This window comes from Mobula birostris, chromosome 2 (assembly GCF_030028105.1).
Source record: "Mobula birostris isolate sMobBir1 chromosome 2, sMobBir1.hap1, whole genome shotgun sequence".
Taxonomy (NCBI): Eukaryota; Metazoa; Chordata; class Chondrichthyes; order Myliobatiformes; family Myliobatidae; genus Mobula; species Mobula birostris.
The window spans coordinates 101,024,516-101,039,208 of record NC_092371.1 but is presented as its reverse complement, the minus strand read 5'-3'; the positions used below and the strand labels follow the sequence as shown (position 1 = coordinate 101,039,208).

The following is a 14,693-nucleotide window of genomic DNA, read 5'->3' as shown; positions in this document are numbered from 1 at the left end:
TAACAAAAGCAGCACAGGAGCATCAGGAGAACACCTGCATTAGTTGTTGAACAACGGCAGGCTTTCAGTCTCCATCTACGATGCCATGTTTTGATCAAAAGGTTACAGTACACTATATTAGTATTTTAACTTTTTTTTAGGCTCTATGTACTGTATATAAACAATCAGCATTGTAGACTTGTTCTGGTGCTAGATTTTCATGATTAGCAGATGCCTTAAAATGTAAATGCCATGCCTTTTCTTAAATTTCTGCAACCCCTGCTGAATATTCACAATTACCTTCAATTTCAGTTTGTTGTGATAGATTGCTTGTTTCATGGCCAGCATGCCATTAAGTGGCATATGTTCCCTCCTATGCTGAAAATACCTGATTGAGATCTTCATTTTTCACTTTCTGTTTTTCTATTTTTCATTAACTTCTGTTCATTACACATGTAAGATCATTTTTCAGAACTGTCTGTAGTACACAGAGACCTGTGTGTCACCTGGGAACCTTCCCAGCACCCTAGAATTTTCCATTTGTGACATCAGGTCAGCGCTCAAAAGAAAAAATTCAGATTTTGGAATGTCAGATAGGGGCATTCAACCTGTACATGCACATAAATGTATATGGCAACTACATGGGATTTATGGGCCGAATTCAGACAGTGGGCCCGAGCCTGAAAGCAAGGAACAAGCCAACATATGGCCATTGCTGGGTGTAGACTTTGAGCAGATTCGAAGTTGCAAATCTGAAGTGAGCCAGAGTCGAGGCGGTGGGGCCTGTGCCTGAGATGAGGAACAAGCCAATGTTTGGCCAATTTAGGTGCCGGGCCAGAGTGAAAAGGTCAGGTGTTGGGACCAGAAGCCAGGGACAGGCCAGTGTTCAGCTCACTGCTCAGAGAGGTTCCCTTGTCTCTGCACTGAACTGAGACTGTAGCCTGCAACTAAAAAAAACTCCTGGGTCAGCTGTGACTGTCTTTGTGGCCGTGGACTCACTTTTGTGAACTTTAGTTCTTAATGTTATTTGCTTACTTTTTATTGTTTGCATGACTTGTTCTTTCTTTTTGTATACTGGGTGTTTGATGGTCTTTTTTTAATGGGTTCTATTTGATTGTTTTGTGGCTGCCTTAAGGAGATGAATCTCAAGGATGTACATTCAGTGCCTATCAAAAGTATTCACCCCTCTTGGAAGTTTTCATGTTTTATTGTTTTACAACATTAAATCACATGGATTTAATTTGGCTTTTCCTTTACACTGATCAACAGAAAAAGACTCTTTCATGTCAAAGTGAAAACAGATCTCCAGAAAGTGATCTAAATTAATTACAAATATAAAATACAAAATAATTGATTGCATAAGTATTCACCCCTTTTAATATAACACACAAAATCATCACTGGTGCAGCCAACTGGTTTTAGAAGTCACATAATTAGTTAAATGGAGATCACCTGTGTGCAGTCAAGGTGTTTCAATTGGTTGTTGTAAAAATATACCTGTACCTGGAAGGTCCATCTGCTGATGAGTCAGCACCCTGGCGAAAAACTACACCATGAAGACAAAAGAACACTCCAAGCAACTCCACAAAAAGGTTATTGAAAAGCACAAGTCAGAAGATAGATACAAAAAAAAAATCCTAGTCACTGAATATCCCTTGGAATACAGTTAAGTCATTCATCAAGAAATGGAAAGAATTTGGCACAGCTGTAAGTCTGCCTACTGCAGGCCGTTCTCAAAAACTGAGTGACCATTCAAGAAGGGGACTAGTGAGGGAGTGTGAGGGAGGCTATCAAGAGACCAATGATAACTCTGGAGGAGTTACTAGCTTCAGTGACTGAGATGGGAGAGACAGTGCATATAACAACTGTTGCCCAGGTGCTTCACTAGTCGCAGCTTTATGGGAGAGTGGCCACTGTTGAAAAAAACTCACATAAAATCTCAGCTAGGTGTTTGTAGAAGTCATGTGAGAGACTCTGAAGTCAGCTGGAAGGAGTTGTTATGGTCTGATGAAACCAAAATTGAGCTTTGTGGCCATCAGACCATACACTACATTTGGTGTAAGCCAAACATCACACATCATCAAAAACACACCATTCCTATCATGAAGCATGGTGGTGGCTGTATCATGCTGTGGGGATGCTTCTGTGCAGGAGGCTCTGGAAGGCTTGTGAAGGCAGAAGGTAAAATGAATGCAGCAAAATGCAGAAAGATCCTGGAGGAAAACCTGATGCAGTCTGCATAACTGCGACTTGGGAGAAGATTTGTTTTCTAGCAAGACAATGACCACAAGCATAAAGCCAAAGCCACACAGGAATGGCTTAAAAACAACAGAGTTAATGTCCTGGAGTGGCCAAGTCAGAGTCCAGACCTCAATCCAACTGAAAATTTTTGGCTGGACTTGAAAAGGGCTGTTTACTCACGATCCCCATGCAATGTCAGAACTTGAGCAGTTTTGTAAAGAAGAATGGGGAAAAATTGCAGTGTCCAGATGTGTAAAGCTGACAGAGACCTTTCCACACAGACTCAAAGGTGTTATTGCTGCCAAAGGTGCATCTACTAAATACCAACTTGATGAATAGTTGTACAATCAATTACTTTGTGTTTTACATTTGCAATAAGTTGAGATCACTTTGTAGAGATCAGTTTTTTCTTTGACACGAAAGAGTCTTTTTCTGTTGATCAGTGTCAAAAAAGCCAAATTAAATCCACTGTGATTCAAGGTTTTAAAACAATAAAACATGAAAACTTCCAAGGGGTATGAATACTTTTTATAGGCACTGTAGTATACATACTTTGATAATAAATGTACTTTGACATTTGAAATAAAGTTGATCATTGACTTAAAAAAGATTACCAGATTAGAAATACGGCAAATGATTTTAAGTTGTACTACAACTAAGCCCATTTCATTGGCTTTGCCTTTCAATTTGTCTAATCAGATCCAATCATAACAGTTCTTCATCTCATCATGGACAGCAGATCTTTTAAGGAAGACTGGCATCCCCACTTCTAAACTGATGCCCTTTCCCCACAACACCCCTCCCCTCAGGAGATCTGACTATTCTGAAGAAACAACAAGTCATCCAGCTAGCCTCATGTGTGCTTTCTGTTCAATTTACCAGAGAATAAAATTTTTGCTTGTTTAGATTGCAAGATGACTGAAGATATGGTACAACTTTCTAGATTTCCAACAACTACAGTTTCAAACCTTTCTGTAAATGAAGACATGAAGGAGAAACTCACTCGCTCTGCTCATGAACTGTTCGTCCCACTCCCATCAGAAGCATCCATGCCAGAACACCAGACTCAAAAACAGTTTCTTTCCCCAAGCAGTAAGGCTGATCCACACCTTCACCCACTAACCCACCCCCAACCTCCATGACTTTATCACTTCCTGTCAGTCACCTTATGTGCAGACACTCATGTACCCAGCATTACTTTGTGTACAACAATGTATGTAAGCTATCTTGTGTACTTATATTGTGTTTTTTTATTATTGTGTTCATGTGTGTGCTGCATCCGATATGAAGTAACAATTACTTCATTCTCCTTTACACTTGTGTACTGGAAATGAAATTAAATAATCTTGAATGATGTTTGTTCTCTTCCACTTCCACTCTCCTATTTTATCAGATGAAACAATACCACACACCTTGCATCCTAGGATAGTAACTAGAACGTGCCATCATAGTAAGAATCCACACTTAATAATTTACCCTTGGCCATTTCCCATTCCATTATCTGGTTTTTCTCTTTTATACTATTTGACTTTCAGTGAGGTTACATAAACATTAAAGATATCACCCCTCTTGATCGCCTGTTCAACATTCGCATTTCTTCCAACTAAGCATTAGAAAGACGAAAATGAAATGACCAAATCTGACAGGCTCAGTTTGTCTGTCAAAGATCACCACTGTTACATGCCTCAAGGAGATCTTTTTTTTTTGTGAGAATGATGTAATGGTCTTTTGGAGGTCACCTGACATGATTTTCCCGTCGATGTGAGGTCACGTGATGACATGTGCACCATGGGTATATAACAGAGACCCCAGGTGACGCAGTTATTTTTTAGTTTGTAGATTTTCAGGTAGAATGTGCTGTGTCTCCATTTCTGTTGCGTGTTTGTTTTTGTAACGCAGTTTCATTTTAAAAATGGAGTGTTGCGTTCTGTTGCAAGGTACAATATTCCTGGACTGGAAATTTTTGCTAGATGTGCTGATTTACCTTATTCCAGCAGTAGAAGGGAGAGTGAAGACTTTATCGAAGTACAGGACCAAAGGATTGAGAGGAGTCGGCATCTTCGGCAGTTTAACAAAGGATCGACCTTATTGAGTCTTCATTGAAGGAGTAGTGACCTGCATCGGAGATAACTCTTGCCAAAAGAGCAAAGAGTTCATGCAAAGGTTTGCTCTCTAGAATTTAAGGTCAGTTGTTTTAAACTGTTTATTTACTGCATCATGAATCCTTTGAACAGAACCAGCAGGAAAGTCACGTCTATAAAGAAATCCTTCTCCAGAGAAGTCTCTCCCAATTGAATGTATAAATCTGTTGGACTTTCGAATATACCATTTTAAGAACTATATCTGATCTTATCGCTTTAAGAACCAGTGCCGAGTAACAAGTTGTTGAATGGCTGCATAGTGGTTAATTTCTGGCTAAAGTTTTCGTTTGTTTTTTTAATCGTTTATCCATGTTTAATAAATGTTTGGTTGTTTTTATATAACCTGTCTCGATTGATATTCATTGTTGCCGTTTACGTAACACCCACCTTCATTCTTCGAACTCCTGTAATTAGTGTGCATGTGGGAAGGCCTACCTTACTGACACAAATTAGTCTTACATTTAGCATTTAGCCATATGACCCGCAGAGTGCTAGGAAGCCCCACTCCCATTGTTGCTGGATGCAAAAACTGTGGGATTATTTACTAAGATTTAAATATCTTAGCTATTCAGTGATATTTAAAAACAAAAACAGCAAAATGAAAAAGAAAACTTCTTAAAACATACAAAACATAAATTACAAACATTAAGACCAGTATAAATTTAGGAAGTAGCTTAATTGCCCCTTTGATTTATATCCACAGCTTTACAACCCCTATCTGTTGACCCTGTGACTAACTCCATCCTACCACAGGCACAGGATCTCAGAGTTCAATAGTTCAAAGTAAATTTATTATCAAAGTACATATATGTCACCCTACACTACCCTGAGATTCACTTTTTATTCTTTACTTATTTAGAAATACAGTGCAGAACGGGCCCTTCCAGTCCAACGTGCTGCACTGCCCAGCAACTTACCTATTTAACTCTAGCCTAATCACAAGACAATTCACAATGACCAATTGGAATTGATTGTGAACTTCAGGAAGGGCAAGTTGCAAGAATACACACCAGTCCTCATCCAGGGATTGAAAGTGGAAAGGATGAGCAGTTTCAAGTTCTTGGATGTCAATATCTCTGAAGATCTATCCTGGGCCCAATGTATTGATGCAATTACAAAGAGGGCATGACACTGGCTATACTTCATTTGCAGTTTGAGGAGAATTTGTACGCCACCAAAGACACTCACAATTTTCTATAGATGTACAGTGGAGAACATTCTAACTGGTTGCATCACCATCTATTATGAAGATACCACTGCACAGGATCGGAACAAGCTGCAGTAAGTAAGCTTGCTCCATCATGGGCACTAGCCTTCCCAGCATCAAAGGCACCTTCAAAATGCGATGCCTCAAAAAGGTGGTATCAATCAATAAGGACTCCCACCACCCAGGACATGCCCTCTTCTTATTGCCACCATCAAGGAGGAGGTACAAGGAGCCTGAAGACACACACACTTAATGTTTCAGGAACAGTTTCTTCCCCTCCACCATCAAATTTCTGTATGGATAATGAACCACCAAATACTTCCTCAGTACTTTTTCCTCTGTTTTTGCACTACTAATTTATTTCTATATTGTAATTTATAGTTTTTATTTTTATATATTGAAATCCACTGCTGCCACAAAACAACAAATTTCACAACATATGCCAGTGATATGAAACCTGATTCTGATTCCATTTAACCTACTAACTGCTATCTCTTTGGATTGTGGGAGGGAACAGAAGCACCGAGGGGAACCCACAAACTCATGAAAAGGATTTATAAACTTCTTACAGAGGGTGCTTAAATTGAACACCGAAGTCCGACGCCCCAAGCTGTAATAGTGTCACGCTTACCACTATGCTACCGTGGCGTCCACGCTACGCTACACTGCACTACCGTTTCTTGCAGGCTTTCACAGTAGAACAGAGAAATACAACAGAATCAATGAAAAATTACACAAAAAAAAAGTCAAACAAGGGCTTTGTGTGTTATTTCACCATTATGAGAACCATGAAATCTCAGCAAGGTGGAACTCTGCTGCAGGCCTCCACATGAACATTCTGAACCTAAATGTCGGACAACAAGCACAACGTGGCATCTTCTACAACCACTGTGCCCATGTTGCAGATTTCACCAGTTAGGCTCCCTTGTCAGCTTCTTGGACTGAACAAACCCATTCATGAACAGTTCTTCAACATATCCAAGTGAAAATACATCCTTCTGCACAAGTCCCTTCAAGACCTCACTCACCCTCTCCTCTGTACCTTCTCTAGTATTTAATACTCAGAACTTCCATTTTCTTGTTAAAGTCAATACATTTTTCACAGAAATATGTATATTACCAAGGTTCTAAATGGAACTTTACTTACTTCTTTCCTGGAGTTGGAGAAATGCCAAGGTCTGCCATCAGAAAGAAATATCAAAATAAAAATTAACTGGACTTGGAAATAGTCATTATTTTATTTAATGTGTTATATTTAAACACAAACTACATGCTTATGGACACGCATTATATAATTATTACATCAAGTCAAAGAACTTGAGAAAACATTTTGTATTATATTTCTTAGGGTTGTAATTAATAGTTTTTTTTTTAAATAAGTACTGCATTGCTATGGCAAAATAACAAATTTCATGACAGGTCAGTGATATTAAATCTGATTCTGAATAAATCTATCACTTATTTTTTCTTAAGTCACAACACTATCCCTTTGCTATCTCTAAAAGAATTCCCAATTTAAAGATACTTGGGGAAAAAATACACAGCTCTGAAGCAGACTGAATAAGCCCATAAGCTCTGTGCAGCCAGATTCAAGAAGAACCTGATCATTAAATTTGCAGATGATACCACAGTGGTGGGGCTCATCAGCAAAAATGATGAAACAATGTACAGGGAGGAGGTCAAACACCTAGAGAGCTGGTGCAGGGATAACAACTTGATGCTTAATGTCAACAAAACCAAGGAGATGATCGTCGATTTCAGATGGTCTCAGCATGAGCACACACCCCTCAGCATCAGCGGCTCCACAGTGGAGAGAGTGGAAAACATCAAGTTCCTTGGGGTGCAGATCTCCGACAATCTCACCTGGTCCAGGAACACCACTGGGATTGTGAAACGGGCCCAGCAGAGATTGCACTTTCTGAGGAAGCTTAAACAAGCATCACTCCCCACTAACATCTTAACTACATTCTACAGAGGCATGGTTGAGAGTGTGCTGACCTTTTGCATCACAACCTGGGGTACTCCAGCTGCAGTGCTGTCGACAAAAGAGCCTTGCAGAGGGTGGTTAGGGGAGCAGAGAAGGTTATTGGGGTCTCCCTACCTTCTGTCCAAGACCTCTTTCAGAGTCGATGCCTCCAGAAGACACGGTACATCATTAAAGACCCCTCACACTCTCTCCATGAACTGTTTGCTCTTCTGCCATCAGGCAAACGTTACAGGAGCATCAAAACTAAAACCACAAGGCCTCTAAACAGCTTCCTCCCACAGGCAATCAGACTGCTAAATAGCTGCTCCACCTGACTCTGCTTTGGACACTCTTAACTTGCACTGGACACTTATACCTGATTTTAACTGATATGTGGCTGTTGTGTTTTACTATTTATTGTTATGTTTATTATTTAGTGTCGCGCTTGTTATGTTATGATTGCACTGCCCCTGAGAAACGCTATCTCATTCTGCCCTGCAGAGCTGATGTGTGGTTAGAATGACAATAAAGTTTTTTGAATCTTGAATCTTGAATATCTGTGTCAGCTCTTCCAAATAATTAGAGCCAACTCATTCGTCCACCTCTTTCCTTTCTCTTGGCCCTTTTTCATCTTGGCCCCTTTTCAAAAGTAATGCAGACTTAGTTTAGATCACCTGGTGAAGTATCACAAATGATAACCCAAGCACTTTTTGCTGCCAAAGAATTTCTTTGGATAGTCTACTTCTTTTGGCAAACTTAAATGTCCCCGATAATTACTGATCCTTCATCCATTTGAAAGTTTTCTCTTTTTCACAACTTATGTGACTTTAAATATCCATCTCAAGTTTCCTTTTCAGCCTTTATTGCTGGAAAGGAGAAAAGCACAGACTTGATGGGCCAAATGACAACCTTCCATGTCATAAGAGAATATGGGAAGATGAATGTAATGCAACTAGAACCACAAGGATACTTACTGCGCCACTAATTTGGTTTTCTGACCTACACAATTGGAATAATAATTAGTTGCGTCTTGAGTTACATTATTTTAACTAACACAAATTTAACTAAATACCTTAAGGGCTTCCCCTGTATTTTACGTTTTAGTTAATTGGACATAATTACTTCATAATATGGTTTAAGTTAGATTTATGACTGTAATCTGGATACTATTAAGTGGTAATTTTGGACTTTTTATTTGGCTACCACTAAGCTAACGCAGTGCAGTTACTGACCTGTTGTCAAATGCCTTCTATATCATTTAGCAGCTTCACAATGATTCCTCAAAAGATTTATAAAGAAAAAACAGGTCTTAACACTCACTGCCCCTTTTATGTCTGTGGTAACCATCTCAAGCCTGGATCCAATGGCTATCAATCTTCCTACCGGTCGAAAATTTCTTTCTGGGGCACAATTAATGTCCTTTAACATCCTCTCTTTACCTCCTTGCTCAATAAGGATAAAATTTCTACTTTTCTTTGCATTACTATCTAAACCTATCAAATAATGAAAGGCCTAGATAGTGTAGATGTTGAAAGGATGTTTCCAATAATGTGGGAGTCTAGGATCTGTTCTGATGAAGGGCCTTGGCCCAAAATGTTGGCTGTTTATATCTTTCCATAGATGCTTCCTAACCTGCTGAGTTCCTCCACCATTTTATATGTGTTACTCCAGATTTCCAGCACCTGCAGAATCTCTTCTGTTGATAATCTAACTCAAAATATTCTTCAGAGTTATCTCATACTAGTCACTGCACTCAAATCAATGTTACTTAGAAACTTAAACACTTGTACTCAATCAATTGGATGTAATTTTTTTGTATCTTCTGTCAAATCACATCCTGTTGTTTTTGGTCAGCCATTTTTTTTAAGTGAACTATGTAGAAGAGTTCAAACATATCCAGTTCCTTGTAACTTCAGTACCACTGACAGGAAGGTTAATCACAGCTGGCTGCAGATAAAATTTTGCAATTTTATACAACTTCAGATATTATCAATATTTCTTGTACTTTAGAAATGAAAACAGAAGCTTGTTATAAAACAGATCAACGTACTTCCTACAAGGTTTGCAAGAGAAGAATCAAGATCACTCCCCAAGCCTTTTGTCGGCTGTGGTGTTACACCTGTTGTTGGCATTGTTGCGAGCGTTGCTTGATTCTGGGATGCCACTGTTGGCATTAGAAGATCACCTAATCCATCAAAACCTGACAAATAAAAAGGATTAATAAATTGGAATGAAGAACGCAGCAAACAATATTAAAAGATAATTGCTCTCTTGCTCCACCCTTTATACATAAAGATGTGCAAGTTTATCCAAAACTGCCTTTAGGGTACACAACAATCAGAAGTGTAGTGAATATAATCCTTTAATTCTGCTTGAACATCTCTTGGAAATAATTACTCTGTCATTGCACACCATATCCAAACATAACATACACTCAGTGGCCACTTTATTAGGTACACCTGTACACCTGCTTGTTAATGCAAATATCTAATCAACCAATCATGTGGCAGCAACTCAACGCATAAAAGCATGCAGACATTCAGGAGCTTCAGTTGTGGTTCAGACTAAACACCAGAATGGGGAGGAAATACGATCTAAGTTACCTTGAATGTGGAATGATTGTTGGTGCCCAACGTGGTGGTTTGCTATCTCAGAAACTGCTGATTTCCTAGAATTTTCACAGATAATGATTTCTACAGTTTACAGAGAATGGTGCAAAAAACAAACTAAAAAATCCAGTAAGCAGCAGTTCTGTGGGCGAATGACCAGAATGGTTTAAACTGACGAGAAGACGACAATAACTCAAAACAACAGTGGCGTGCTGAGAAGCATCTCTGAACGCACAATGTGTCGAACTCTGGGCTCCACTCCTGTATATAATCAATTGGCCAAAATCAAAGCATCTCTGCTGAAACTTATGATGGATGCATTGACTCATTACAAATGTGAGAAAGAAAACAGTTTGGTGTCAATCTGATAATAGTGCAAGAAAGTACTCAGGCATTTAGGTAATTTAGTTTCAATTTGAAAATGCACCTTAGAGAATAGCATTTGTAACTTGTCAGTCAATTAGAAACAAAATGCACACAGCAACAAGCTTATATCATTGAATAAATGAAGCCAAGTCACAATTAAGGCAAAAACTCACCAATAATGAAATTGTATCAAACAAGGAGCCAACGTTGATGGCATGAAATGGAAGAGAAATAAAATATGACAGCACTGTTAAGAACAGAAAGCTTTGGCTCAATATTGAACAGCAGTAGTTGCATTTCCATTTATTCCTTATAGCAGAAGCCAGCCATGCAGTATTTAATGCTAGTTATACAACAATGGAGTCTGGTAAATAATACACAATAAAAAAAGCTTTCAATATGTAACTAATTGCCATAACTAGAATCTCCAAGAAGCCACCCAAGCATTCACAGCTTTGCATCCAAAGGCAATTTATTTTTTATTTAGAAAGACAGCATGGTAACAGGCCCTTCCAGCCCAACAAGACTGTGCTTCCTAATTACACCCACATGATCAATTAACCTACTAACCTAGACAGGAAAACAACAAGTTACTTTCCCCAAGTAGTGAGGCTGATCAACACCTCCACCCACTAGCCCACCCCACCACATCTGTTTTATCATTTCCTGTAGGTTACTTTATGTACAGACACTCCTGGGCCTAGTGTCACTTTTGGGCATAGAATCAAACTATGTATATAAGCCACCTTATGTATTTATATATTTTGTGTTATTTATTATTTTGTTCTTCATCTTGTGCTGCATTGGATCCAGAGTAACAATTAAATTCTCCTTTACACTTGTGTACTAGAAATGACACTAAACAATCTGGAGTATGTCTTTGGAATGTGGGAGGAAACCCATGCTGTCACAGTGAGAACATAAACTCCTTACAGACAGCAGGTTGCTGACACTGTAATAGGGCTAAGCTAACCACTACACTACTGTGCTGTCCCAAGACAATTAAGGAGGTACAATCATCATTTATTACCAAACCAAATGATATTTAGTTGCAGGGATTCATAGTCAATCAAATTATTTTTTGAACTGTCATGCTTTATTAAAAAGGCAGTGTTTCACAGCACTTTTTAAGAGTTGTAATGTGACCAATCACTAAGTGGGATTCAATATAAAGGGCAAATAAAATTATGGCAAGCACAAGCAGACCGGCCATTGTACGAGTGGGCTAGTGTTGGAAGTGGCTTTAGCTCATCATGCCTCAGTGAGGTAAGTATCTGGTGAGTTTCTCTTTTTCTTTTTTGTTCTTCTTGATTCCTCATTCCTGGTCTGTTAGGGCACGGGTAGTGCAGTGAGAATGTCTCCAGGGGCAGTGTTTTGTTCTGTGTGTGAGATGTGGGAATTCTGGGAGACCTCCAGACTCCCATGTAACCACATCTGCACCAGGTGCACCCAGCTGCAGCTCCTCAGAGAATGTATTAGGAAACTGGAGTGCAGTGTGATGACCTTTGGCTCATATGGGAGAATGCGGACGTGACAGATAGGAGCTACAGGGAAGTAGTCACACCTAGGTTGCAGGTAACTGGGTGATTGACAGGAGAAGGAAGGGAAATAGAAAGCCAGTGCAGAGTACTCCTGTGGCCGTTCACTCAATAATAAGTATACCACTTTGGATACTGTTGAAGGGGTTGACCTAACAAGGGGAAGCCACAGCAACTGGGTCTCTGTGGCTCAGAAGAGAAGAGATGTGAAGAGGACTGCAGTGATGATAGGAGATTCCACACAGAGGAACAGAGACAAGATTCTGAGGGTTCAATAGAGACAGCCAGATGGTATGTTGCCTCCCAGGAATCGGAATCAGGATCAGGGATGTTTCAGATTGGGTCCACGGCATTCTAAAGGGGGAGGGGGAGCCGCCAGAAGTCTTGGTACATATTGGCACCAATGACATAGGTAGGAAAGGTGAGGAGGTCCTTAAGTAAAAAGCTGAAAAACTGTACCCCTAGGGTAGTAATCTCTGAATTGCTGCCGGTGAGGGTAAGAATAGAATGTGTTGGTAGATGTATGAGTGGCTTGAAGAACTGGCGCGGGGGAGGGGTTCAGATTTATGAATCATTGGGATCTCTTCTGGGAAAGGTACAACCTGCACCTGAACCTGAGGGGGACCAATATCCATGCGGGCAGGTGTGCTAGAGCTATTCGTGAGGGTTTTAATTAATTTAGCAGGGGAATGGCAACTGGAGTGATAGTGCTGAGGAAGAGGTCATTGGTTTACAAACAGAGGCATTGTATAGTGAGACTGCTAGCAAGCAGAAGCCAATGATAGAGCAAAACTGCTGTTAGCAGAATGAGTTGCAATGTAAAAGGCAGTCAAAATCAAAAAAAGTGAATACAGGATTGAAGGTGTTATAATATTTCAATGTGCACAGTATACCGAATATGGTAGATGAACTTGTGGCTGAAAGATTATTATAGCTTAGAGCTTAACGTCCAAGGATACACACTGCATTGAAAGGACAAGCAGACAGGCAGAGGGGGTGGCAAGGCTCTGTTGATAAAAAAGTAAAATTAAATCAAATCTTTAGAAAGAGGTGACATAGGACTGGAAGGTGTTGAATTGTTGTGGATAGAGCCAAGGAACTGAAAAGGTAAAAAGACACTGATGGAAGTTATATACAGAACCCAAACAATAGTGAAAATGTGGTCAACAAATTACAATGGAAGATAGAAAATGCATGTCGAAGGGGCCATATTACAAAAATCATGAGGGATTTCAATATGCAGGTAGATAGGGAAAATCGGCTTGGTGCTGGATCCCAAGAGAGGGTACTTCCAGAATGCCTACAAGATGGTTTTTTAGGGCAACTCATGGTTGAGCCCATTAGGGGACCAGCTATTCTGGATTGGGTGTTGTAAAAGGAAAGGGAATTGATTAGAAAGTTAAAGAAACCCTTAGAGTCCAGTGATGATAATATAATAGAACTCATCCTGCAATATGAGAAGGAGAAGCTGAAGTCAGTTATATCAGTATTACAGTGGAGTAAAGGGAATTAGAGGCATGAGAGAGGAGCTGGCCAAAATTGATTGGAAAAAAGTGTTGTCAGGGATGATAGTAGAACAGCAATAGCTGTGATTCCTGGGGACAATTTGGAAGGTGCAGGACATATACATCCCAAAGAGAAGGAAGTATTCCCAAGGCAGGATAACAACCTTGGTTAAAGTGAGAAGTCAAAGCCAATATAAAAGCAAAAGAGAGGATATATAATAGAGCAAAAATTATTGGGAATTTAGAGGATTGGTAAGCTTTTAAAAACTAACAGAAGGCAACTAAAATGTCATAAAGGAAAAGATGGAATGAGAAGGTAAGCTAGTTAATAATATTAAAGAGGATACCAAAAGTTTCTTCAGATATGTAAAGTGTAAAACAGAGGTAAGAGTAGATATTGGACTGCTGGAAAATGATACTGGAGAGGTAGCATTGGGGGATCAGAAAATGGTGAATGGACTAAGTAAGTATTTTATATCAGTCTTCACTGTGGAACTCACTAGCAGTATGCTAGAAGTTCGAGAGTGTAAGGGGGCTGAAGTTTGTGAAGTTGCCATTATTAGGGAGAAGGTTCTTGGGAAACTGAAAAATCTGAAGGTAGATAAGTCACCTAGACCAGAAGGTATACACCTCCAGGGCTCCGAAAGAAATGGCTGAAGAGATTATGGAGGTATTAGTAATGATCTTTCAAGTTCCAGAGGACTGGAACTTCGAAACGTTATTCCACTCTTCAAGAAGGGAGAGAGGTGGAAGAAAGTTAGTTATATGCCAGTTAGTCTGACCTCAGTGGTTGGGAAGATGTTGGAGTCGAGTGTTAAGGATGTGGTTTCAGGGTACTTGGAGGCACATGATAAAATAGGCAGTGGTCAGCATGGTTTCATTAAGGGAAAATCTTCCCTGACAAATCTGATGGAAATCTTTGAAGAAATAACAAGCAGGATAGACAAAGGAGATTGGTTGATGTTGTGTTCTTGGATTTTCAGAAGGCCTTTGACAAGGTGCCACACATGAGGCTACTTAACAAACTACGAGCCCATGGTTTTACATTAAAGATTCTAGCAAGGGTAAATCAGTGATTGATTGGCAGGAGGCAAAGAGTATGAATAAAAGGCGCCTTTTCTGGTTGGCTGTTGGCGGCTAG

The 14,693-nt window shown here is 39.6% G+C and overlaps 1 protein-coding gene across 5 annotated transcripts in view; it reads right to left on the bottom strand.

Moving 5' to 3' along the window:
• Positions 1–14,693, bottom strand: part of LOC140189051 (clathrin coat assembly protein AP180-like) — a 203,167-nt gene that overhangs the window by 23,459 nt on the left and 165,015 nt on the right. For all 5 annotated transcript variants that reach the window (XM_072245761.1, XM_072245767.1, XM_072245780.1 and 2 more), the window contains 2 exons: positions 9,585–9,734; positions 6,716–6,746 (listed from right to left, as the gene is read on the bottom strand). In XM_072245761.1, the coding sequence (XP_072101862.1) occupies positions 6,716–6,746; positions 9,585–9,734 (181 nt within the window). The remainder of the gene's footprint in view (positions 1–6,715; positions 6,747–9,584; positions 9,735–14,693) is intronic.